Consider the following 24,332-nt stretch of genomic DNA (forward strand, 5'->3'; position numbering starts at 1 on the left):
GAGCAATATTTTTGCGTTATTTGTCCTTTCTGCTGTTTGGTCAAGAAATGCTGAACAAGATATTGCTGCTCTTGATGAGGTTCTGCTTTTAAAAGTAGGACTTCATCAAATAAATCAATAAAAAAAAAAAATCAGCCAATCCATTGTTCTTTCTGAATTATCATTATCAACTCAACCTAGAGCACTAAAACACAACCAGACAGCACCCAAGAGTTTAGTTTCTATTCCAAGTTATAGCCAGATTAACCACAGCCAATATAATTTCATTTCATATAGTGAAATCAGTGGCAGTTGACCAAAGATGAGAAGAGAAGACAGCTTAATATCATTAGTATAATACATTTTAAAATGCTGTTATAGCATATGAAATCAAGCAGTGACACACCAGACTAATTTCAAAGTGTCTTCCTCCCATTTTTCCCCTCAGCTCGCCAATGATCGGACTAAGGTCGCGTTTTCATCTTTATCTGACTCTTTAAAAGTTCACAGGTCACTCTGTGTGAACGTAGCCTTAATGTTCACTCAGTTCACTCTGTGCGGCTAAATATACCTGAAAACATAAACTTGACATTTTGCATATCAACCACCCACTCATGTATCACTCCACATCCAAAATAGCAAGTGTGTTTATCCAAAACACAGATAATGCAGCAGCACTACTGTGGCTTTGTGCGCTGCAGCCAACAAGCAGCTTGATGCTAACAAAAATATCACAAATCGAGGATCTTTCCATTCCACAAAGATCTGTTTTTTATATTACATTAAAAGATGGAACACACACACACACACACACACACACACACACACACACACACACACGAATGGCAATGGAAACAAGATATCTAAATATAGCTTTGCTTTTAATTTGACCAGCAACATCATTGCAATGTCATACGGAAGAAATTTTATGAAAAGCAATCTTACCTGCTATTTATTTAAGAAATTCTTAATAAGAAGCCAGTATGTCTCAAAAAAGGCTTCAGATTGCACACATTCACACATGCAAGCTGCCAAGTGCAACCACAGGAGTCGACTCTTGGCAGCTGAGCAGCTCCATTGGAGCAGTAGGAGTTCAAAAGGCTTGGTGAGCACACGGTTCAGAAGGAGGAACATAATACACTCACTTAAACAACCCTGATTTCCCCAGATGAATCTGAGTTATAAAGCCAGAAACCTCCACGTCTGAAATCGTCTTCCTCTACCTCAACAAAGTCACTTGTGCCATATTAGGAATCATCTCTTGCTGCAGACTGAATTTCATCAGTTAACTGGAGAACTGGTTGAGTAGTGCTGCTTAAAAAAATGTCAAGTCCCTCTTGGAATGGGTTGGTTTGTAGTACTGTTCAGTAAAAGCAACAGGCAGGAAGGTTTAGGGCCAATTTGTTTCCATTATGACCTTCTGAGCAGGCTAGAAGCACCAAGGCCCCACTCAAAGTAGAGCCGTCACATGGCAGAATCGTGGCACAACGCCCTACTGCTGCTGGCTGGTGCTGATAGAGACATTATCTTCTCACAGAGGAAAGGAATGAGAGAGAAGGAGGTTTCTGTGAATTAATCATGAATAAGATGCCGTGAAATGATGTCAGCTAGCAAAACTCTGAAGATTAGGCTGCTACTTTAAATGATGTTAACCAGGATCAGATTGTTTGGGGAGTATCACAATGAGAAGACAAGAACAGTCAAAAGTTCCACAAACACAGAGGGGGAAAAAAATAATTTAAAGGGCATGTGCTACACTCATTTCCAGTTCCATAGTTTTGGTATTCTTCCATGCAGGATTCACATTACAAAAATCATTATTAGTCATATCCTGAATCTCTAAATATACCTCCTTCTCTTCCCTTTAACCCCTACCTTCATCTGATTGGCTGTCTCTCACAAACAAAACATTTGAAGTGATCATTTTATACCTCAGCTCTCAATTTCTGGTGACAAACATCCACATTTAAACTTTGTGAAAGAAGTCGATGAGTGATGTTTTGATGGCAATATGCTGTTTTCTGTCAATAAGCGCTGCTTTTATCTGCCATTAGCCTCAGTTAGCTGCTGTTAGTCCCCATTAGCTGCTGTTAGCCAGCGTTAATAAAACTGTCTTTAATAAAGTGAACGTAACATTGTTGGGCTCTGATGCTAAGTGAATAAACTCTCATATGATGTGAGGATGTAATCAAACTGTGGGAGCTAAAGTGTGATTTTTAGGATACCTGAGCATAATACTAGCTGGCACCGTTAGCTTATAACAGTGGTCCCCAACTCCCGGGCCTCGGACTGGGACCGGTTCGTGAGTCGTTTGGTACCGGGCCGCGAGAGTTGAGGCTCAGGTGTGAAATGTATGGTTTTCAGGGTTTCTATCGGTTTTCAGCGTTATTTTGTTATCGTTTTTATCGTTAACTTGGTTTTCCTGGGTCTTTTCACGTGTGTTATGAATAAATCTTCTTTTTTTCGGTACCGGTACTAGTTTTATTTTGTTGTATTTATCCGCGACACCTTAAAGGCCGGTCCGTGAAAATATTGTCAGGCATAAACCGGTCCGTGGCGCAAAAAAGGTTGGGGACCACTGGCTTATAACCTGTTGTTGCCCTTTGGCCATCGAGTTCTCTTCTCCTCCACCTTTGGTGTTCCATGTATGTGGTCAGTTTTAGCTACATACGAAAAACACAACTATTTGCATTAATCTCTGTCCCAGCCACTGCATTTAAATATGGTGGGGCAAGATGATAGCTTCCACAAACTACAAACCCAACTCCTATGTATTTTTAAGAGATTAATTACAAGCTCATGAGAATGCATATGTTTGCTGGAAAATGTAACTACACACTATAATTAAGAATACAAACCTTTTTATGTATTTAATAACCTCAGAAATTACTGACAGACTGACTTTAAGCAACTGATAAAGCAGTGCAAGCATTTAGAGTCTGAAAGCCGAGCTTTTAGCTCCCTGAGATTGCTCGTACATATCTTGACCATGTTTGATATGCATAACTGTAATAGAGTATATTTCTGGGGGGAAAAAAAAATCATAACTGATCCACTAAAAATAAAATAAAAGCTCCATTAGATAAACCAAGACTATTACAAACAAGTTTACAAAAGTATGAGAGTATTCTAATATCAGCGACAGTCTCTAAATATCGGTTTAGTATTAAAATAAACGTTTCAATCTAAAAATAAACCTTCCTCTGCTAAATGAATTAGTCATTTCTAAAAGTTTATTCATCATCCATGAGATTAATCAGCAAAGCAAATAGAAACCTTGTTAAATGTCAGTTTTATCAGACCTGCATTAAAACCTTAAGAGGCAGAGTTGAGATAAGAGTGTTTAGACTGTGGTCTGAGTGGATGACTGCTTATCAGTTAATCTTAATCTATGGAACTGAGTCGCTGCAAAACCGCCCAACTGTTTCTGAAACACGCAGTTTCTATTTTTAAAGCAACTTTCCTGCAAGGCAAGACCTGCTTTTTCAAACCACCAAATTGGTGCCACAAGTACAAATCTGCAGGGGAATGCCAATCATAGCGAGCGTGGCGGCTCCGTGGGGTATTTCATGCATTTTTAGCACGCCGTGGCACACAGAGTTAGAGGGACTCGGGGCTTATCCTCGGATTAATGCCTGGAAAAGTTCATTCTGCCCTGAGAGATCCAGGGTGCACCGAGTCCTTCCTAAAAGGGATTGTGTAACTGCTGGAACTTTTGATTTTGTTTTGTTCATAGAAGCAGGAGGATTACATCCTCAGAGACCCACCTGACCCACCTCCCTCTTCTCGGCTGTCCCCTGCTGAACTCAGCGGACTTCATCCCACAGCCAGATGGGAAATACAGCAGTACACGGATATTCTTTTCAGAGCTTTCTGCTGGGCAGAGGTCTTAAAGACAATGGGGCCCTCTTGCATTTCACTTCTAGATGTGAAGCCTTACGCGTTAATCTTAGAGGTCAATCATTTTCTTCATTTCACTACTTATGCCAGACCGGACATCTGGGAAAAACCCCATAACTACATACAAGGTCAGCTCATGCTGTTATTTCATTTCTTTTCCCCACAAAGCAACGTCACATGCAGCAAGTATTAAGTTTCAGGACAGCCTCGTTTACTAGCACGGCTGCTGAAAGATTAAATAAGAAAAGAAAAAAAATCAACACAAAAGGCCGGGTATGAGAGGACGTTAAAAATCCATTACCACATTGTCACTGCTACCAAAAACAGCCCTAAAAATAATCTAATTATGAAATGATCTTTAATTACGTGAAAGAACACTATGCATAACAAAAAACACAAAACCGCAATTCAGTACCGAGCTTCTTGTTCCAGCAGCGGCAGCAGCAAAGCTCTGAATGCTTAATAAATTCTTCTGAAGGCTGCACCGCACGCTTGTTTCATCTGACAATGAGACTACTTGAATGGAATAGTCTGGAAAACTGTAGAGGGGAACACAATCATGAAGCAGTAATCTTATTTCTCCACAGCAGCTCCCATTGTTCTCCTAAAAATGCTTCTGTTTAGTCCGGTTCAGCTCTCATTCCAATCCATCACTCCATTGAGAAATATTCTGCAGAGCCAAGGATAAATTAGAACAATAACCGCGCTGCGCGATTTGAATGCAGCAATCAGGCTCGGATAGGAGAGAGTACCGTTGTGCTCCTCCAGCTCTTACTAGATAGCAGTAGCTGCTCTGTGCACGGCTGCAATCAAGCCCAGATGAATTGAACCACCTCGCTCTGTGTTCGACTTCCCTGATAACTTCCTCTGATTAAGCTCCTGCTTAATTCACTCTGCCTCTCGACTCTGTCGACTTCAGTCATCTTTAGACAACTTTCAAAACGTTCAGACTTAAACCATCAATTAACACCAGAGCCTTCTCCGATACAGCGACACCGGCCTCTGTAAATGAGGAATCATCGGCGTGGACCGGCAGGTGTTAAGCTCCCTTTTTGAAGATTATACTTCACTTGCAGTGGCCTGGCCCAGGCTAGCCACTCTCTTCTAATCCACCACTGCAAGCTTTTGATAGCTCCCACTGAGAGTCTTTATTACAATTTCTGATTAAAACCTGGAGCCAGAGAGAAAACGAGACAGACTGAGAAATTAGAGTGACAGAGGAGAAGGAAGGGCAAGTGAAAGAATTAAAAATTACTCCTATTTCAAATGCAGGAGCGTAAACTGCAGAGCAGCTGCCTTTGATTACCTTTAAATCTAATACTTGGGCTTAAATTTTGTTAGAGGAATGAGCTGACCCCAAAGGCCTAAACACGTATCTCATATTCTGACAGGAAACAGACCCTCCAGGAAAGACTACAGAATGAAACCCTGCATTTTTAGTTTAAAACTGCGACATTAGCACCACTACTGAAATGCTAGAACCAGACAAAATTGACGAGAGCCAAGGGAAAAAAAAAAATCATTAAGATCATGAAGAACGCACTGCCTCGATCAGTAGAGAAAACAAAACAAAACAGTCTTATCTGGTTTCAACTCCAGCATCATTTATGAGGCGCTTATTGTGCCGTCCTTCCTCCCTGATACTGAATAATCTCTGGGATAAAATCTACACATGGCTGTGGTCATCCCAAAAACATGAATAATTCACAGCCATCTGCCATAAACCAACAGTCTAAATTAAAAAAAGACCGAGGAGGTGCGATTCCTTTATTGTGATCACTTCTTTTATTTTGTGTGTGTTTGTGTGTGTCACAGAAAGGAAGTGTGGGTCTGCTTTTGATTCACTTTATTACGTCGTCACAGGAAGCGAGACGGACTCACGTTCACACCTACAGATTTAAATAATTAGCAATTTAGAATTCGCAGTTAACCCAACCCATGCATATCTTTGCACTGTGGGAGAAAGCCAGAGTAGCAGGAGACGTAAACAGGTCTCTACCTTCTCGACAATTTAAGCCAATGTCTGCAGTAAATTAGAAATGAAATGTTAGATGTAAAATGTTATTATGTACAGGTGACTGTTGTATGAGGTTAGTGGAAGTCTCCAAAATGATCACGTGTGTAATTATCAGTAAGGCTGCTGGTTCTCAAATTTGGGGCCGAGTGATTATTTTACTCACAACTAAGCCTAAGACAACAGCAACAACCTCACCTTTAACCATGTGAATGGTCTGTTAAACAACGCTGCGATCATTTTATCTCCCCCAACTTTTTAAAGGCTGTTAAAGCCTCACTGCTGATTAGCACTGAAGCTCCACACCATAAAAAGCGATCTTCAGAGCTCCAACTATCAGTTACTTTAAAGCAAGTGGTTGTCATGTTGAAAGTGATATGTTAGTCAAGAATGTCATCACACCTACTACGTTAAAGTGACTAAGGTGCTTTTGCGGACATGAAGCAGACCCGTTAAGATGCCGCCAGCATTTCATGGTTTCAAGGCAAGAAAAAAATCCAGCGGGGAGTTTTCTTGGTCTCACTTTGTCAAAGTTTGTGGCTGCTTTGTTTACACATTCTGTCCAGACTGCAAACATAAAGCATAAGTACTAAACAGCAGCATCCATATCATCACAGAAGAGGAGGCTGGGGCCAGTCCAAGAGGCAAGAACAAGACTGAGACTGCACAATACACTCTGACCCAAGTGCATACAACATCCAGGATTTTTTCTGGTTAGACTCTAGAGGTCTCAAAGCTTTTTTAACCAGCTATACAAGGCCTCCAGCACCAGACGGCCCCTCTCTCTGTTTGTGTTCCAGGCCGGCGAGTCGCTATGCATGACGATTTATTGACGCAAGATCCCCCTCAGCCAGGACTGCCACCGATTACTGCTGCTGGAGAGAGGAGACGAGGGCAGGGAGAGGGGGGTAGACAGAAGGGGAAGGTCTTGCAGGGATAAGAGAGTTTTTCTGTGTGTGTGTTCTAGCTCTGCCTCCAAGGCCATAAACCCAGTTCCAAAATGCCAAGTAGCATGTCAACATGCCAGTCTTTGCCACCCAAGTTTAAATCAGACAAAAGGCTCTTTAGTCCTCTAAGTGGTGGTCTGAAAAAATAGGAAATGATGATCTGTCATACGTGGAAAAAGGCTTTACCAGAACTGCACAAACTGAAGGACGACAAGGAGAAAATGAACTGCTAACATGAAGTGAAACTGAGCAATGAGAGCTTAATTTCTGAGCTCCCCAAAGATAAGGAACGTCTGGCACTGGATGAATGCTCTGGCCTAATGCAAACACAATCATCCCTCACCTATTTTTTATTTCATTTCATAACAGCTGACACTTGTTTTTCAAAAGATTTGTCCATCAGCAGATTGTTAGCTGTGACGTAAAAATTCCACCTCCCCAAATGAAATGAAAAACATGCGACGAATACAACTCTTCCTTTAACTAAACACTGGAGAAACGTCATCAATTCAGATTTATTATGTGAAAAAAACCAAAACTGCTAAGTTACATTTATGTCATATATTCTGAGCATGAGCAGGGAACAGAAATGACCAAAATAAAAAGGAAATGAAACAGGAAAACACGGCCCACTCCAACGATCACTTGCATAACGCAGCGTATTTAAGAAAAAGAAAAAAGAGGAAGAAGACCAAGAAAGAAATCAGTAAATATCTTTGGCCTGTGCCAGTTTTCCCCGTAATGTGACGACATGAATCCCCTCTGACGCAAATCCCTTTGAAAAGCCTTTTGGCAGGGACTCAACCATTTCTCCAAACACTTTTCAAAAGAATAGAAGGTGATGCCAGCAAGCTACATTGTGTCACACAGAATCTTTAGTACTGCAACAATTAATAAATGCCTGTGAAATCAATTTGCTGAACATGACCAACACAAGCAGAGCTTGATGGGAAGTGAGGACACAATGGACCTTTTGTCCAGTTAAGTAAAATAGAAAATCCAGACCTGTGCTAAGGAGGAAAAGAATATATACTTTTCCCATAACACAGCAGCTATAAATCTATTCAAAATAAACTGCCGTGTTTAAATTTTACATTTCTTATTTCTTACCTTGGCAACTGTGAGAGCTCATTGTTATGGCTGCTGTTGCTCGTGCAGACTTGATGTGGAAAGAGAGGAGCGAGGGCGTCAGTGCGCCTCTGTCATGGTCACCATCGTTCGCTACCCAGCTCGACCAAAGAGGAACATGGATTCATCACACTGTGCCACAGAAGAAGACCTCGTTGGACTGCTTCACCAAACAGCCTGTGAGGAGGAGATACAAAATAAAGCGGGGGATTTCATGCAGGCGCTCATTTATCACTGCAATATGCTCCAAATTTTTAAACAAACTTAAAACAAACACGTTTATGGTTTTTGCCATTCATTTATTCCTCCCTGCACAGGCAACAAAGCACAGACAGCCCTGCATGCCAACCAGCTTTCAAAGAACTGATGACCCCAGTTCAAAGTTTCTGCCTCTCTTCAGCCCCAATTAAGTCTCTTGCACAAAACTGTCCAGGACATTCTGACACATAGTTGGTGAAAACCACTGACAATTAGAAAATAAACTGCACTGCAATTTCTGCTATTGCTGTTACAAAACAAAGCCAAGTGTTTAATATTCAACAGCAACTTCCTAATTGTTGTAAATCTGTTATAAACAGTCTTACAATTACAATTGTTGCTAAAAGTGAGAAATAAGGTGAAGAAAATGTGGCAAGAATCAAGTTAGGACACGGTCCTGAGTCGCACTTTCTCACATGCAGCACACAGCAGGAGACGGTCTGCAACAATGCTGGAAACACAGAGTTCAGTTTAGGTGAGAGTGTGTTCGGCAGGCAACACACATGGCTTGCAGAGAATTTCCCGGACAAATACCCTCTCCATTCTCACAATCGGACATCACGCAGCCTTTGCTCTGGGGAGCTGCTTCAGTAAATACTCTTTAATATTCAATCCAACTGGCTTGGAGATTTTCATTTTGACATAAAACTCTGCTCAGTTATACAGAGAAAAGTTCAGGGCAGCAGTGCAGGTGTTAGACAGCTTGGATTTGGTGGAGAAAAGCAGGAGTGGGAATTCAGCAGGGGTGGAAGTAACGAATTACAAATACTCACGTTACTGTAATTAAGTACATTTTTTGGGTACTTGTACTTTTACGAGTAATTTTTCAAGTGTGTAATTTTACTCATACTTGAGTACAACTTACACCATGTAATCTACTTCGCTACTTATAAAATCAAAAGTCACTACTGAGTACGCCCACAATTTGAATTAATATTCAAACCTTTCGTCTGCATTTTTGCAGCCAATAAGGCCGTGCAATCGCAACCGCGCCAATTTAAGACGTAAGCAAAGAATAAACTCCGCTGCAGCAGCAGGCACAGGTGTCTGGAGGTGCTAAATGGTGGAGTATAAACTACTTTATAGACGAAAGATTTGGAGACAAAGAAGCCAAAATGGAGACAGAGGACAACACTGTCAACCATGAAAACGACGTAGAAAAGACGGAGGACGTGTGCCCGTGGCCATACCTGGAGGAATTTTTCGTGTACAGAGGAAGAAAAGGAGACAGCGTCCAGATGCAGTGCAAACTTTGTTTGACCTCTACAGTCATTTCAGCTTACAAGACTTCAGCATCTAATCTAAAAAAACACATTGAGGTAAGAGGTTTTACAACTATACGTGTATGATATTGCTTTCTTATTTTTCATGTGTGTTAAGGTTACTAGTTTGGCTAAGATATTGTCACCGCCATTGGTTAGCCTGATATTAAAATAAGACGGAGCTAGCTAATGTGCGTGTGTGCATGCATAATTGAGCTACAATTCGTAGGAATGTTTTAGCTTATTATTTGGATAACCACCGTCATTACAATAAATTAAACTTGTAGTCATTTAAAACTCACAGGCCTACAATCAGCTGGCCTATTTAAAAAAACAAACAAACAAAAAAACAAACAAACTTGAACACAGTGCTGAGCTGCATCTCAAATTAATCTTCCAGCTCTCAGCTGACATGTACCAGAGCCCGATTGATGGATCAGTTGATCAGTATCATTGGCCTGATATAGGTCTATCATAGTGACATGGCTCTTAATCAGTAGGGTTATATGTTTCCCAATATGATATCTTTTTTTAAAGAACATAATGTGGATTGTTTTTATTTGTTAGCTGTATGGGCAGCATTTTTGTGTATGTGATCCCTTTTCTTAAATTAGATTTGCTAGATACACATATTTTGCTCTCTTAGTATTTTTAGGACCTGACTAATACTGAAAACTTTAGGGTGATACTGATAAAAAGGAGTTAAAAATTTAGATACTGATACATTGGTCGATACTCTTTTTACAGATAGTATACATATTACAGAACTTAGAATGTATACAGAAATTCATGTTTTTTGCAATGATCGTTCAAAATTGGTTTACACTTGTGAATAAATACAGCAATATATCTGCAAAATTTGACCAATTCACCACTCTTTTATACTATGCTCAACAATCAAAGATTAGCTCAAGTCTAGTTGAATAATGTTTTAAAAATGTGTTTTCTTTTAGTGTTAATCACAGTGATGTTATGAAGTAATGTATGAACCTGACGTATGATAATATTTATCTCTACAGAGGAAACATCCATCGAAGACTGAGCAGTACAATATCACTGTGGCATCAACATCTCGACAGCGAAAGACCACAGCCACACCAAACAAGCTCTCAGCAAATACACAAGCCAAGTTACCAGACCTGATGTTGAGAGCTGCAAACAAACATGTTCCACAAGCAACTGTTGACAAGCTTGTCATCAATTTCATATGTGAGGGTCTACAGCCATTTGCAGTGGTAGAACAGCCATCTTTCAAAGAATTGGTTACCACATTACAACCTCAAGCCAAAGTCATCTCCAGACCCACTGTCCGTGCCAGAATCTGTGAAGCTGCTGATCACATTCAGCTCTTGCTGAAACTGAACAAAAGGTTCAGAAAGTAAAGTGTGAAAGAAATGCTAAGACTTTAAGACACTTACCTGCCTGTTGTTCAGTGTATGGGGAAAAGTTTAAATGGTTCTACGCATGTTCAGAAACATTTTTGTCATTGTTTTAACAAACAAAATTCCTCCTTTTATATCTACATTTATTTACAAAACAAGTTACCTTTCTATACCTTGTTCATCTGAAAAATGTGCTTTGAACATAAATATTTATACTGGTGAATCGAGTTGAATGCCTGCTATTGACAACAGAATAAAACATCAGTCTGTTAAAAAGTAATTAATACTCTGAGTAGTTTTTGAGAACAGTACTTTGTACTTTTACTCAAGTATTTTTTTAACACCAGTACTTTTACTTGTAATTGAGTACAATTTAACCAGTGTAACAGTACTTGTACTTGAGTACAAATTTTGAGTACTCTTTCCACCTCTGGAATTCAGTCTATGCAGGGGCTGTGAAGATGAACTTCCACAACAGCTTGTGGGCTTACAGGACTGATGTTCTCCAATGCTGATGGTTGAACAGCCAAGGGAGCAACAGTGGGGCTAACTACGAAGAGGGAAAAAGTACAAAAAAGGCAGACTGGACATTCGTTTTCATTTTTAACACTCTGTTGTATATTTTGGCATCTCTTCTCCACAGCAGGGGCTAAACCAAAGGACCAACAACACAGCAAACAGCAACAAGAGTAGCCCACAGGGCGGGTTGGTCCACATATTTTTGACACTGCCCTCAAGTGACAGGAGCCGGCTACAACATGTCCATGTGGGTCTTCCAAACTTTCAGTGCACGAGCAAATTTAAAACGGAGACTAAAAGAAAGAGAACGGAGTGAAAGCAAACTGGCAAGTTGTATAAGATGTTTATTTTTTTATCAAATCAAAATGATTCATTTGAACCATCTGGCTTTACGTAAAATCACAGCATGTTTACAGAGTAATGCGAGTCACTATCAGAACTGTCATCACAACACTGCCTGAGCCACACCCAGCAAAGAGATTGAGCAGGTGTACATCGGTGATTAAGCACTGCAACAATAATACACCGCATTTTTCACATTTATGCATCAGAGCTTACCGGGGCACACGCCTTTGCAAGCATTTTAAGATTTGATCACATCTATTACTGTTACACTGTTACCGTGTTTGCTCCCACAGTTTGCATGGTCGGCCTGGGAAAGTCACTGCCTAAATGAAAGGCTGTAGTAGAGCCCCAAATGAAATGCAAACAGAGGCTTCATGAAGGCTTAGACTCACCTCTGAGTCAACAGCAGAAGAAAGAGGGGAAGAAAACTTTTCATACTGCCTGGTGTTTGTGTGTCTTATGCAATCAAAACTGCAAGCGGTGCGCAAACAAACACACAGAGAGGCCTCTGGCTCTTCAACTTTAACCGGCAGAAACTAAAACTCACCTCTGTCACGTCTAACAGGTGTCGGCGGAGCTGAAAACAAACATGTGGTAATGAGAGCTGCAATCAGTCCGTTTAAACCCCACAGCGGCCGCAGCAAAGTGCGTCTGCGCTCCCTTCTCTTTCTCAAACAGACACGCTCGCTCTTTAAAGCTGCTAAACTGAATTACTGTCACATACCTACGTTCAGTTCTGTTGCGCAGAAAAATAAAACTTCATGGAAACGTATTCCTGCCAACAGTCTCCAGGCTCTTACCTCAGCTATCAGGAATTACCATAAACACCATAACGGTCCCTTAAGTCTAGAACAAAATCTGAGAAACCAGATTATTAATTGCCGTCAAATGTGAGGGGAAAAAGTGTCAGAGTACTGATGGGATAACTGCCACTTGTGACTTTGAGAAAAAGATGAATGTGTTGCTATGACAAAAGTCAAAACACAGTATTTCCACTCTTTGAGTTGAGTGTGCTCTTCATAGCATCTTTCAAGCCATTGGGCAAAACAACAATGGAAGAGGTTTAGATGTCAGTCTGAATTCCTGATAAGGGTGTGTGTTTAGTTACATGTACACTGGTGACACTTGGATGACCGTGAGGGACACCGAAAATGGGTGTTGATGGATTTGCTGAGGCATGGGGTGTCAGAAAAAGTCGCCAGGGTGCCAACTGGAGGGCAGTGGAGCTATTCTCAGCTCAAACCACCTATTTTTGTCAGACGAGTTGTCTCACACACACGCGCACACACACACACACACGTACACACACAATGTGCTTTTACAGTCTGTTATAGTGTGACAGCAGTGACTTTAGGCATTTTCTCCTCCTGCTCTCTCTGTTGCCAAACACATACACCATGGAGCTCAAAGACAGGCCTTTACCGACTCCAGCCAGTTGCAGATTGTAAAGCTGATCTGTTGTCAGTTGTGATGCTACTTCCACATGACTTCATTTTTTTTCTCCTGGAATCTTAATTACTCTACGGGGATCCCATTAAAAATGGATCTTTGTACAACACTGCAGATATTTCTTTTTCCTGCACTGTGGCACCATAAAACACATCACCTGCATCTCTTCAAGCATCTCATTTTCACCGGCTAACTCGTCTGGATAAGATTTATTATTCTCATGCAGTGAAGTTTGGATCTGGAAACGTTTCATGGCGCTTGACAGGAAAACAGCTCTCAGGACCCCTTAATGGACTTCATTTCCCAAGCACTCTGAGCACTGCCGGGAGTAATCACGATAGCATAAAAATAACATGTGGTTGGATAGTGAGCAGTAAACAACAATTAAGAGACCCCTTGCATAGCTCATGAAATGAATCATTGAAAATGCATTTGCTCCATGAAGACCGCCTCAGCCTCTCAGCCCTAATTGACTATGAATTATTCAGCTGGCGATGGGATTAGTGCCTTGTATGCCATGGACTGACATGTTTCTGAGGTGTAGAGTCTTTACAGTGTGATAGCAGCTCAGTATTCTTGAAATAGATGTGGATGGCCCAACAGGAAGCTTTTTGCTTTATTATTACCACCAAGACAAAAGTAGAATATTGTAGTGTGTCTGACAGGAGCTGGTCGGTCCATCTGTGAAGTAGAGCTGGGCGATATAAGGTTTTTTCATATCACGATATGTTTTTTTCATTTCAGGCGATAACGATATCTATCACGATATAAGCCAAATAACTATATTTGTAAGATTTAAATGTGCCGTTGCTCACAAGTAAAATGTGAAATAATCAGCAGCTTGTTTTTATTTAAATATTTATTTCCCATAATAAGTTCAACAGGGTAGATGTACTTAAGGAACATGAGACTTTTTCAGATAAATAAAGGCAAATATTGCAAACTACACAAAAGGCAGCCGCTAAAGCGTTTAAGTTTCAAAATAGAACAAATGAAACAGACTACTAAATTGTCAATTCCACTTAGAAACAAAATATTAATTCTAAAAATAAATCTTAGTTTGTTTTACAGAAGAACAGACAAAACTGACTAACTTTTGTCAATATCAAATAAACTGAGAACTAAAAGGAAATTCTCAATCTCTCCTTGTTGTATAGCTGAGCTTTTCAAACAGTTTTAACAGTTACTTTAGTCTGACAAAAGCCGAATGACGAATTAGCGCTTCCAGTCAGAGACTGAGGCTACGTCCACACGTACACGGGTATTTTTGAAAACGGAGATTTTCCGTTTTCGTTTTAAAAAAATAATCCCGTCCACACATAAAGGCAGAAATGAAGGAAAACGCTGCTATGAACATGCCAAAGCAGCAGGTGGCGCTAGATTCCTAACCGTGCAGAAATGTTGGCCAATCAGAAGTCTAGAAGCCTCGGTGGGAAAAAGTAAACAAAGCTGCGGCATAGAAGCAGAACCGAGTCGTATGTGTGGAGGGACAGTAACTGTGTGTATATGTAATCATTTAAACACTGCAGAGAGTAGAATTAACAGTAACAGTATTGTAGAAATTCATTTCACCGAAACAATAACGTGGCGCACAGTGTGACGCATGCACCAGTTTATTGTATTTCCAGACTTGCTTTCGGCACAATTTACAGTGAACGCTACTCTGTTTTTTGTCAGACTTGAAATAGCCGAAATACCTTCACACTACGGAACTTCTATGGCTCTTCCGTTCGACAATCTCTTCGGCGTTGGAACCATCATCTGTTTTCTCTTCGGTCACGCTCGGTTGATTTTTCTAGTCGGCACACTCATTTCCTCCATTACCCGCTGGCTGCTTCCCAAACAAACACACGTGCGGCTTGGCACTTGTGCTGTACGTAACAAGTCACGCGACGTGACGCTGCGGCTGTGATTGGTTCGGCTCTGCGCTACTTAATTTGGATTGGCTGACTTTTTTTTTTTTTTTTTTTTTAAAGAGGACAAGAGCGGCGAGGTCTATCGCGATAGTTTAATTTCTCTATCGAGTAAAAGTTATATCGCGATACATATCGTTATCGTTCTATCGCCCAGCTCTACTGTGAAGTTCAGGGTGTAAAACAAGGGCTGGGTAATGTACAGCTGATATAATTTCAAAACATATACCGAATGAGACAGTCCTGTTTATATAAGAATGTCCTTTGATGCTGAGGTATATAAAGTGTGCCCTAGATAAAGCTCTCTATGCAGACTCTCACTTTCTGCAGTTTCTCCTGACGTGAGTGATAACTAAAGTTTGAGGCATTTGTTAACTGAATGTTAAAATTGCATTTGTGACTGAAGCTGATGAGGTTTCCTGCTTTATTTAAACGAGACACTAAGAACAAAACTGCTCTTTTCAAAGCCAAAATACTCAACAACAACAAAAAAGATTCAAATCTCATAGTTTTAGATTGTACATGCCAAAGACCTATGAGAACAGCTGAATCACTGCACCACCACTGCTTCCAAAAAGCCTGAAACCGTCATTGCTTTGAAAAGGTAGATTGTGGTCATAAGAATTAGAACCTGTACTCCATCACTTTTGGGTGCGTAAACCCTAAAACAGGTCTTGCATTATATCTGCCTGCGTGCACCTTCACAGAAATGACTGCTCTTATTTTGACAGTAGTTTTGGCACAGTGGACAGGAGCTTAGTCCTGCTGGAAAGTAAATCAGGATTTCCATGAAGCTCATCAGCAGATGGAAGCATGAAGAGCTTCTACCACAATCTCGTGGTAGAAGGCTGCACTGACTTTGGACTTGATGAAGCACAGCTGACCAACAGCAGCCAACTCCAGCAGATCACACCCCAAAGCATCACAGAAACGTCACGCTGGACTTCAAATCCATTGGATTCTGTGCCTCTTTACTCCAAAATGTACTTTTATCTGAAAAGAGCAGCTAGACTACTGAGGAACAGTCCAGGTAAGACACTTCTGACAGTGTTTCTGGTTCAGGAGCGGGTGGATATTTGGATGAAGTCTATTCAATGACACAAGCCTCGTCCACTTGAAGTTCTTTAAATCATCTTTTCTTTAAAGTCCTCATTTTACTGACACCTTTCCCTTCATATCAACTTCAATACAGCACACAATGTTCCACATCAAAATGCAAAACAGTAACCGAGTACATGTTAATGAAATGACTGGAGATAAAAATCATGAGACCAGCCTCGAGACCTGGTACCGGAGTTCTACACAAATTCAAATAACATCACGGATATTGCATTAAAAGTCTTTTAAATTAAGCGACTTTAAAATGTTTTAAATGCAGCTACAGTGAAGGCAAATCATTACTAAACATTCAAGCCTAAAGTGGTGGAGGTCGTGTTTTATTTCTCAACAACATACCATTTTAGCATTACTTCTGTTCATGTACTGACTCATCTTCAGTCACAGTTTTTATTACTGGGTTAACGTCATAAAATGCTGGAATTCATCTAAATGTCAAATAAAATATCCCGACGTGGGTGAAGCACACCAGCTAAATGCCCGAAAATTCACTTTTCCTGCATCCTCAGCTGATGGTTGACTCAACCAGATGCAACTTTTTATGTTGAGTTATTTTTTTAAATTAATAGTTTGAGAATATTAATGCAACTAGGAAGGGAATATGAACCAAAATTCCCATCACAAGAACAGACAGATTACCTGAAATGGTCTTTCTTTTGCCTATTAAAAAAATGGCTATTTGCACAATGGCTGAGTGTGCAGGCCTGTCCATCACAGGTACCAAGCTCTAACCCAACACAGCTGTGCTATTAATAGACACAATCAGTGAAAGGAAAACAAAATGGGCACTAATAAGGATGTCTTTCCAAACTGCAAACCTATTGATAACCGATTTCAGAGCGCTAGGACGGGTTCCAAGTCAGGAGGAGGTCCTGGAAAAACACAAAGAGCTAATACGGGTTATTATTAGAGTTGCGAGGCACCAACAGGGTGTAAGGGGCTGAACTGTGGGAGAATAATTCACAGCCATGAGTTCATTGGGTGACCACAAGAACTCATCAAACCTCAAAATCACATCAGTTGAGGATGAGAGCTTCTGTATAGCCGCCCATTAAAATCCCAGCATCCTTCTTGCTGCTTTCAATCTTTGTCTTCTTTTCGGGCCAAAATCCATTTTCTTTGATTAAAGTGAAATTTCAATCTATACTAATGAACAAGTCTGAACGTAACAAAGCACTCTTCTGCTAATAATAGAAAAGTCCTAGCATGCACAGCTGTCTTTCCTGGAAGGTTAACATCAACATACCTGTACTGAAAGTTTTCTGGATCAAAATATAAGCAATGTGTGCTGATTTTATCAGGTTGCACGTTTCCCTACATTCTTACTGGTTTAGAAAATCCAAACATTAGCACACTGATACTGTAAATGGTAAATGGGCGGATTCTTCTATAGCATTTATACAGCCATTTGTTTTTTAAAGAAATGTTAGAATCGTGCAAACAGTGACAACACCATTTTTGATTGGACTATATATAGTATATAGTGCAAAAAAGTAATTGTAAAATATGTATGTGACAAATATTTTAAGATTGTCTTAGGGAGCACCAAAACACTAAAACATGACAGTGGTCATTATAATGTTACAGACAGGCAAGAACGATAATGCTATGATTTCATTCTTAGCCCGCTACCTTAATGACAATTTTAAGCCAGGAGACAAATGTTATCAATTTTGTCTGTCTGTAACATCATAATTAATAACTTAACAGATGGCTAACATTGCTATCAAATGAAAATACCTTCAGCTGAAAGATCCACCTTTGATTTGGCAAAGATTTTAATACCAGATGCAATTCCTAAAGCAGCGCTCCCAATTAAGGAGGCATGGGACCAACACCAACACTAGGCGTACACTAGTTTGTGATCCCCTGAGGCTGGGTTTGTAACTCCTAATAGTTAAGCAACTAAAATTATTGTTTGGTGGCCAAGTTAACATTTATGATGGTTCATGACCTCTCAAAATTGTTCAGTGTTGTGGACATCAAATACTTCAGCTGCTGGTAAGGGGAGGAGCTGTGTACCTACCTGTCTGCAACTGCTCTGTGTGATGTTTTGTGTCAACTGGAGGAGGCCAAGATGCTGTCATTTGTATTGGTACTGCTGCAAATGATAACATAATCACAAAGTAATTTGCAGTATTATCAGTCAAGTTAGTATCTGAGAATCTATTTTTTTGACAACCGTAACAGAGGTAGGAGGTATTGTGGAGGGAGGGAGTAGTCTGCAAGTATTGTGTGTGCATGCTTGCTTTCTAAAATTCATTGATTCATTCATTCATTCAAATATACTTCACGCAAGTAACTCCAACTCTGACTTTAAATCAGTAAGCCTGGCACAGCAGCAGGTGAACCGGTTGTCCATGTGCTCCAGGTCATGGTTACAGAAAAAGGTTACAACTGCTGACGAAGAAAGACCACCACTGCCAGCGTCAGTCCCAGATGGTGATATTGAAGTAAATACAGATGTAGAAGACTCTTGGTGCATAAGCAGGTGAATGGCATTGAGGACCACTATAACAGCCAGCCAGCCCGACCTGTGCGGAAAACCCAAACTGTTAAGGGCAGCAACAAGGCGGCTAGCAGCAGAAGAATGAGAAAAAACGCAAAGGGATCATCTACTAGTAAAGTGATGGTGTCATTCCAACAGACAGCTAAAGAAATTATAATGAAAAATATACTGCTAATATACTGAGGCCGTTAGACCTACAGCCGCGCAAGTTTACATGTGGAAAACACTGAATGGTTAGCATGTGCCAACTTTAACACTGTCAGATACCGAGAAGCAACTTTTGCCATCTGCATCTAGTTTTCTAAATACACATGGCACAATGAAGGTTATTGAAGTGAGACTAAAACCAACATATGGTGATTAAGAGGAATTAAAATCTAAACTACACTCATTTGAAAAGCAACTGTCAACTGCAGTTTTGGTTTGATAGACAAATTACTATTTGGACCATGCTGCTTGAGTATGAAACCAAAGCTCCAATGCCATTTACAAAGCCAATCAGTGTAACATAAACAACATGTGAACAAACAGGGGTGCCTGTCCCAAATACCAACCACATGCTAACTGATTTTAGAGGTTCAAAGTCAGGACAAGAACAAAAGAGCTAAACAGGGTTTTTTTATTGGAGTTTTGAGGCACCAACTGGGGATAGAGCTGAATGTTGGAGAATAGTCAACAGCAATGAACTCATACAGCACCCAAAGGGGGTCAACACAAGGATTCATCAAGTTTCAAATCACATCAATTGAGGCTGAGAGCTTCTTTACAGTTGGCCATTGAAAATTCACAGTCCTTTTTTTACTGCCTTCAATCTTCCTCTTGTTTACTTTTGCTGTTTTTCTGGCCAATATCCAGCTTCCTTTCTTTTTATAAACTTGCATAACAGTAAGCCAAATGAGAAAAAACAATGTACTGTAACCATCTGTTGACTGGTTGGCTGCTTTAGTTGAAGGATTCATGTGCAGCCGATTTCCCCAAGTGTCATTCAAACTATATTAGTGTCTTCTCAAACACTGTGCAATCAAGAGAAGGACAAAATAAAAGAATAAATGAATACAGACTGAAATCAAAGATACAGTAGTATTCAGAACGGCAGTGAGCTGGTGGAACGACCTTCCCAGTTTACAAATTCCTACTGGGTGACTGTGGATTGCTGGGTTTTATTTGTCTCCGAGCACAACAGTCGCATTAATAGAACCCATTAGAATCCAACAACGTCCACAAACTGTCCACAAACAAGCAAATGTTCTGAGCGCCAGCTTGTCCTAAATAATAGAAGGAAATTGGAAAGTCAGACCCAGAATTTCACAAAGCACAATGGAACCAAGATAAATGAGCTTATTAAAGAGATTAAAAGAGGCAAACTTAGGACACAAGTGCTCATGAACTTTGGTAAGGTAATGATGTAGGTAGCCCGTGTGCTTACTGGTCTAAGGTCACTTACTGCAACTTCTCTTATGTGCGCCTTTCTCCTATTTTTGTCTACATTTCTCTTGTTTCTTGACTTTACACATTTCTCCTGTTTGCTATTTATATTTTATCCCAGCACAGTTGATGCGGAGCACCTACATTTTCATAGTCCATGTGCAATGACAATAAAGGGCTATTCTAGTCTATTCTACACATCTTGAGATTTCTGTACTCCTCTGAGTATACTACAAGCCAACATGGAACTTAGAGGTTTGATGCATGTACTCCCTATGATATTAATGCGCAGTACTGAATTGGGGCCAAGATGTACAGCTGTTATACATCCACTATATCTTTCCGTGCTACACCCTCCTTGGCGCAGTGATGATACCAGCTGGGGGACAAATCATACAAACAAAGCTTCTCAACAAGATTTTCTTCTTTGTTGGAATCTCAACTATTTTGTTCTGCATGCTTTACTTCCATCTATACTGTTTGAGTTTGTTTTGGCTCTTTCACAAGCGCTCGTTGATCAGTGCATCATTTCACACTGCATTCCTATTGGTCAGTTGGTAGTCAGCAGTCACACTGTGAAATGCTTATCCTACACTTCTGGTACTTTATGAATTTTGCCTCAGGCTTGGTTGGTTTAAAGACCAATATAACTTTGAACCTCTCTTATTACGTGACTTAGTACCATGAGTTTGGAGTAACGACCAAAAGATATCAGCATGACATATCACCTGTCTTGTTAGTCAACTTTTGTCTGGGAAACTCCAGGAAAAAATAGAGGCTGAATCAACTAGATGATTGAAGAAAAATAACAAAAAAAAACCTCTTTTTCCTTGTACTTTCCCAAAACCAGCATTTTAATCCGCCTAATAGCTCCTAATAGAAATACAAAACAATCTCACAGTGCACTCTCGGTTCATACTCAAACAAACAAAAGCACAACTTGCAGGCCATCATATAAAAGCTTTTTCCCTGATGAAAAGATGAAAAGACTGGTTACTTTGCATTTACCCCAATCAGCCCAGTGTTAGAGACAGACAGAAGTTCTCTTTTTCTTTACTGTCAAACCCAAAGTCCTGCTTGAAAATGCAGACTTCCTAATATTACAGCCTTTTGCACATGGCACTAACTGCAACAGATTCCTTTAAAGTGGACATAATATGGCTGACATAATAACAATAGCGGGACTTCCAGTCTGTATTGTGCTATTAAGTCTCATTTAGCTTAAATATTACAAGAAAAAAAAACTATTTTCTTAAACACTAACGCCTAAGATCCAACACCCTCCAGCAGATATTGGGCAAGAGGCGAGTTACGCCCTGGGAAGGGCGCTGGTCTATCGCAGAGCTAACACATGCACATGTCTTTGGATTGCACAGGGAGAACACCCAAATCCCACACAGAAAGGCCCCGGCTGACCAGCTGTGAGGCATCAGTTCTTACCACTGCACCACTGTGCTGCCCACATCAAAATCCCACATTGCACAGTACAATTAGGAATAATTCAGTTCCACAAACACAAAAGTCTAAAATGTGAGACAGTTACTGCAGGTGTTTAAGCCATGCAGATGTTTTGTTAGATGGACTCACAATTAATTTACAGTGATTTAAAAACTCTCAGTTATCCTTTAAGTCCTTAGTCCACGTAAAGCTGTCGAAAGGGGAAAATCAAATGTGCAGGTGACTTTTTGTCTTTTAAAGTCAATACAAGCAATACAACAGGTGTTTCATTTGAAATCTGACCAGATTATTTATGCTTCTCCTGTAGCTTACTGTACACCCCCATCACGGAGATGCAGATACAGATGGATACAGAGCATCTGGTCAAAATCCAAGAACTGTCTTGGGTGGGTCGATCAACTCTTGTAGGGTCGTCCTTGCCAGAAAGCAAAAGGGTCCGACTCCGTTTCGCACTCACATTCTACAATAACCCACACAAATCATCATCACTGGTCTACAAAGACTAAAATCCAGAGGAACTGCAAGATATTTCACACCCCATGATCATTACAAAGAAAACAAGAAAGAGACTTAGATAATAATAACTGAAATCATTACCACGCACTACAACCATGTCAACATTTCCTCTTTGCATGTAGAATGCAAAATGGCAGTAATCGCCACAAAGAAAAACTTTGTGCAAATGCAAAACCATTTATTTCAAACAAAAACATTTTTTGTGGCGGCTTTGCGTTGCAATCCAAAACGCCATAATATGGTCTTCCTCTGGAATTTTTCATGTGGCCAAAGAATAATTACAGGCTGCCAGCCCCGTGGAGTTTTATTAGGCATGTTTAGAGTTTGTTTTGTACAACAAGACTTTGCATATGCTTCTTAAAGGGGACACCCATCCTCCAACCATCTTATTCTCCCACTTATTCCAGCTCAATACTTGGACTCAACTCCTTAGAGAAGTCACTTTTCCAACGTTCAAATAACCCTTTTTTTTATCCTACAGTAGGCCTTGGTGTAACCTCTCAGGTTATCCACTGTCTTAACAACCCATTTAACTCACTCCCCAAATCAGCTTTCTTCTGGTTGGCTGCCTGTCTCAGTCAGAAGGTTCAAGTTTGCAGCTGCTGTGCTCACAATCAGTGTGGCGTGTCTGAGATTGCATGACATCACGAGAAGCCAAGAGTGAAAAACAGTCTAGAGCTGATCGTTCAGAGATGCCAGAAGCCCGAGCGTTTGGCTCACAAACATTTATTTCTTTTACACCATCATCTTCACTATGCTGTTACCTTCAAAGGATTGAGATCATGATGTAATGACATCCGTCATCACCAAACAACTGAATGAGACCACATGAGGACGTTTTGAAGCTGCAGAAGATCAGACATGCCTAACGAGTTCTCAGTCACAGACACTGCTGAACATCAGCTCTTAAAGAGTAAGAATATAACAGGCAGCAGGCTGTAGAAAGAGATCCTGCCATAATTCAATGATGCTGTTTTACATCTTCACCAGTCTGGCCTGTGCTCTCGGCAGACTCATCCTTTAGGAGGACAACTCAGACATTTCTTTAGTGGACTGCTGTGACCTTGTTCCCGTGGGGCCTGGAGTTTACAAGCATGCGCCAGAAGTGCTCCAGAGCTTGTAATGCTGAGGGAATAGTTTCCACTAGTGAAGGCTTACAGGAGATTTAGCAGAGCACAGGCACAGCCCTGCTGCTGCTCCGCTCTGTTTACACTTCACCGAGACAAAGTTTACAGCCAGAACTGCGGCAGCGCGGTCCGACCTCAGCAGAAACCTCCATCACACGCGCACGCACGCACACGGACACCCGTGCTGTCTCTGTGTTACTTGAGGAACTATGGAGCAAAGCGGTGCGTTTAACTACAAGAACAAAACTTTATGTGAGCTCGAACAGCTCCGCTGAAAGCGCGGCTGTTTGCGCCGAAACCTCCCCAGAACATCTGGCAGCCCTTCGCTGTAACCTCAAAGTCATCATGAAGGCAGTGTGCCAACACGAGGCAGAAACAGTGAATACGCTTTAATAACAGTCCGCTTCTCACCGCAGTCTGCCTCTACCGAACTGAAAGCTGAGCAACAATGTTGCACAACACACTGTTTTTGATAACCTACTACAAACTGCTGAAAGTGAGCAACAACGCATCTATTGCGCAACACTCACGGCTTCCTTCAGCTGACTGTAAAACACCCACAAACCCACACGAAACAGAGTAAAGTGGAGTTGCCCCACGACTGCAGCTCACTTCGGGGAGACGCAAAGCGCAGCGACCCCAGAGATAAACATCGCTAACTTTTTTTCAATCATGTGCCTTAAACGTTCAAAGCAAACACTGTTTATTTTTCCACAAACACGGAACAGAAACAGTACCTGAACCGAGCTGTGCTGGCTGGGAGCTGTTGCTGTTCTCCCGCTGCTTAACAGCATCCACGGAGCAGGGTTTTAGGACCCGTCGGTGCCGTTAAAAAAAAAATCAGTCATCCAACAGATCCGCCATACTGAATTAATCACGTGTCAGACAACCCCCTGTGTTTCCGTAGGAGGCGGGGTCTGAGGGCAGTATGATTGACAGCTGACGGGAAAATCTCTAAGTGGACACGAGGTAAGACCACCATTCTGACACACAGGTATCATCACCCGTCCTTATCCTCCTTTACTACCAAGTACATTAAGCTTTTTTTATTTTTAACTTGTTTAATGGGGTTTTTATGTATTTTA

The 24,332-nt window shown here is 40.8% G+C and overlaps 1 protein-coding gene across 3 annotated transcripts in view; it reads right to left on the reverse strand.

Moving 5' to 3' along the window:
• Nucleotides 1-24,126, reverse strand: part of hdac4 (histone deacetylase 4) — a 130,476-nt gene extending 106,350 nt beyond the window's left edge. For all 3 annotated transcript variants that reach the window (XM_080902325.1, XM_080902323.1, XM_080902324.1), the window contains exons 1-2: nt 23,985-24,126; nt 7,951-8,145 (exon numbers count right to left, since the gene is read on the reverse strand). In XM_080902325.1, the coding sequence (XP_080758451.1) occupies nt 7,951-7,972 (22 nt within the window). In that variant the 5' untranslated portion in view covers nt 7,973-8,145; nt 23,985-24,126. The remainder of the gene's footprint in view (nt 1-7,950; nt 8,146-23,984) is intronic.
• Nucleotides 24,127-24,332: the final 206 nt, after the last annotated feature.

The sequence above is a fragment of the Rhamphochromis sp. 'chilingali' genome (assembly GCF_963969265.1).
Source record: "Rhamphochromis sp. 'chilingali' genome assembly, chromosome: 14".
Lineage (NCBI taxonomy): Eukaryota > Metazoa > Chordata > Actinopteri > Cichliformes > Cichlidae > Rhamphochromis > Rhamphochromis sp. 'chilingali'.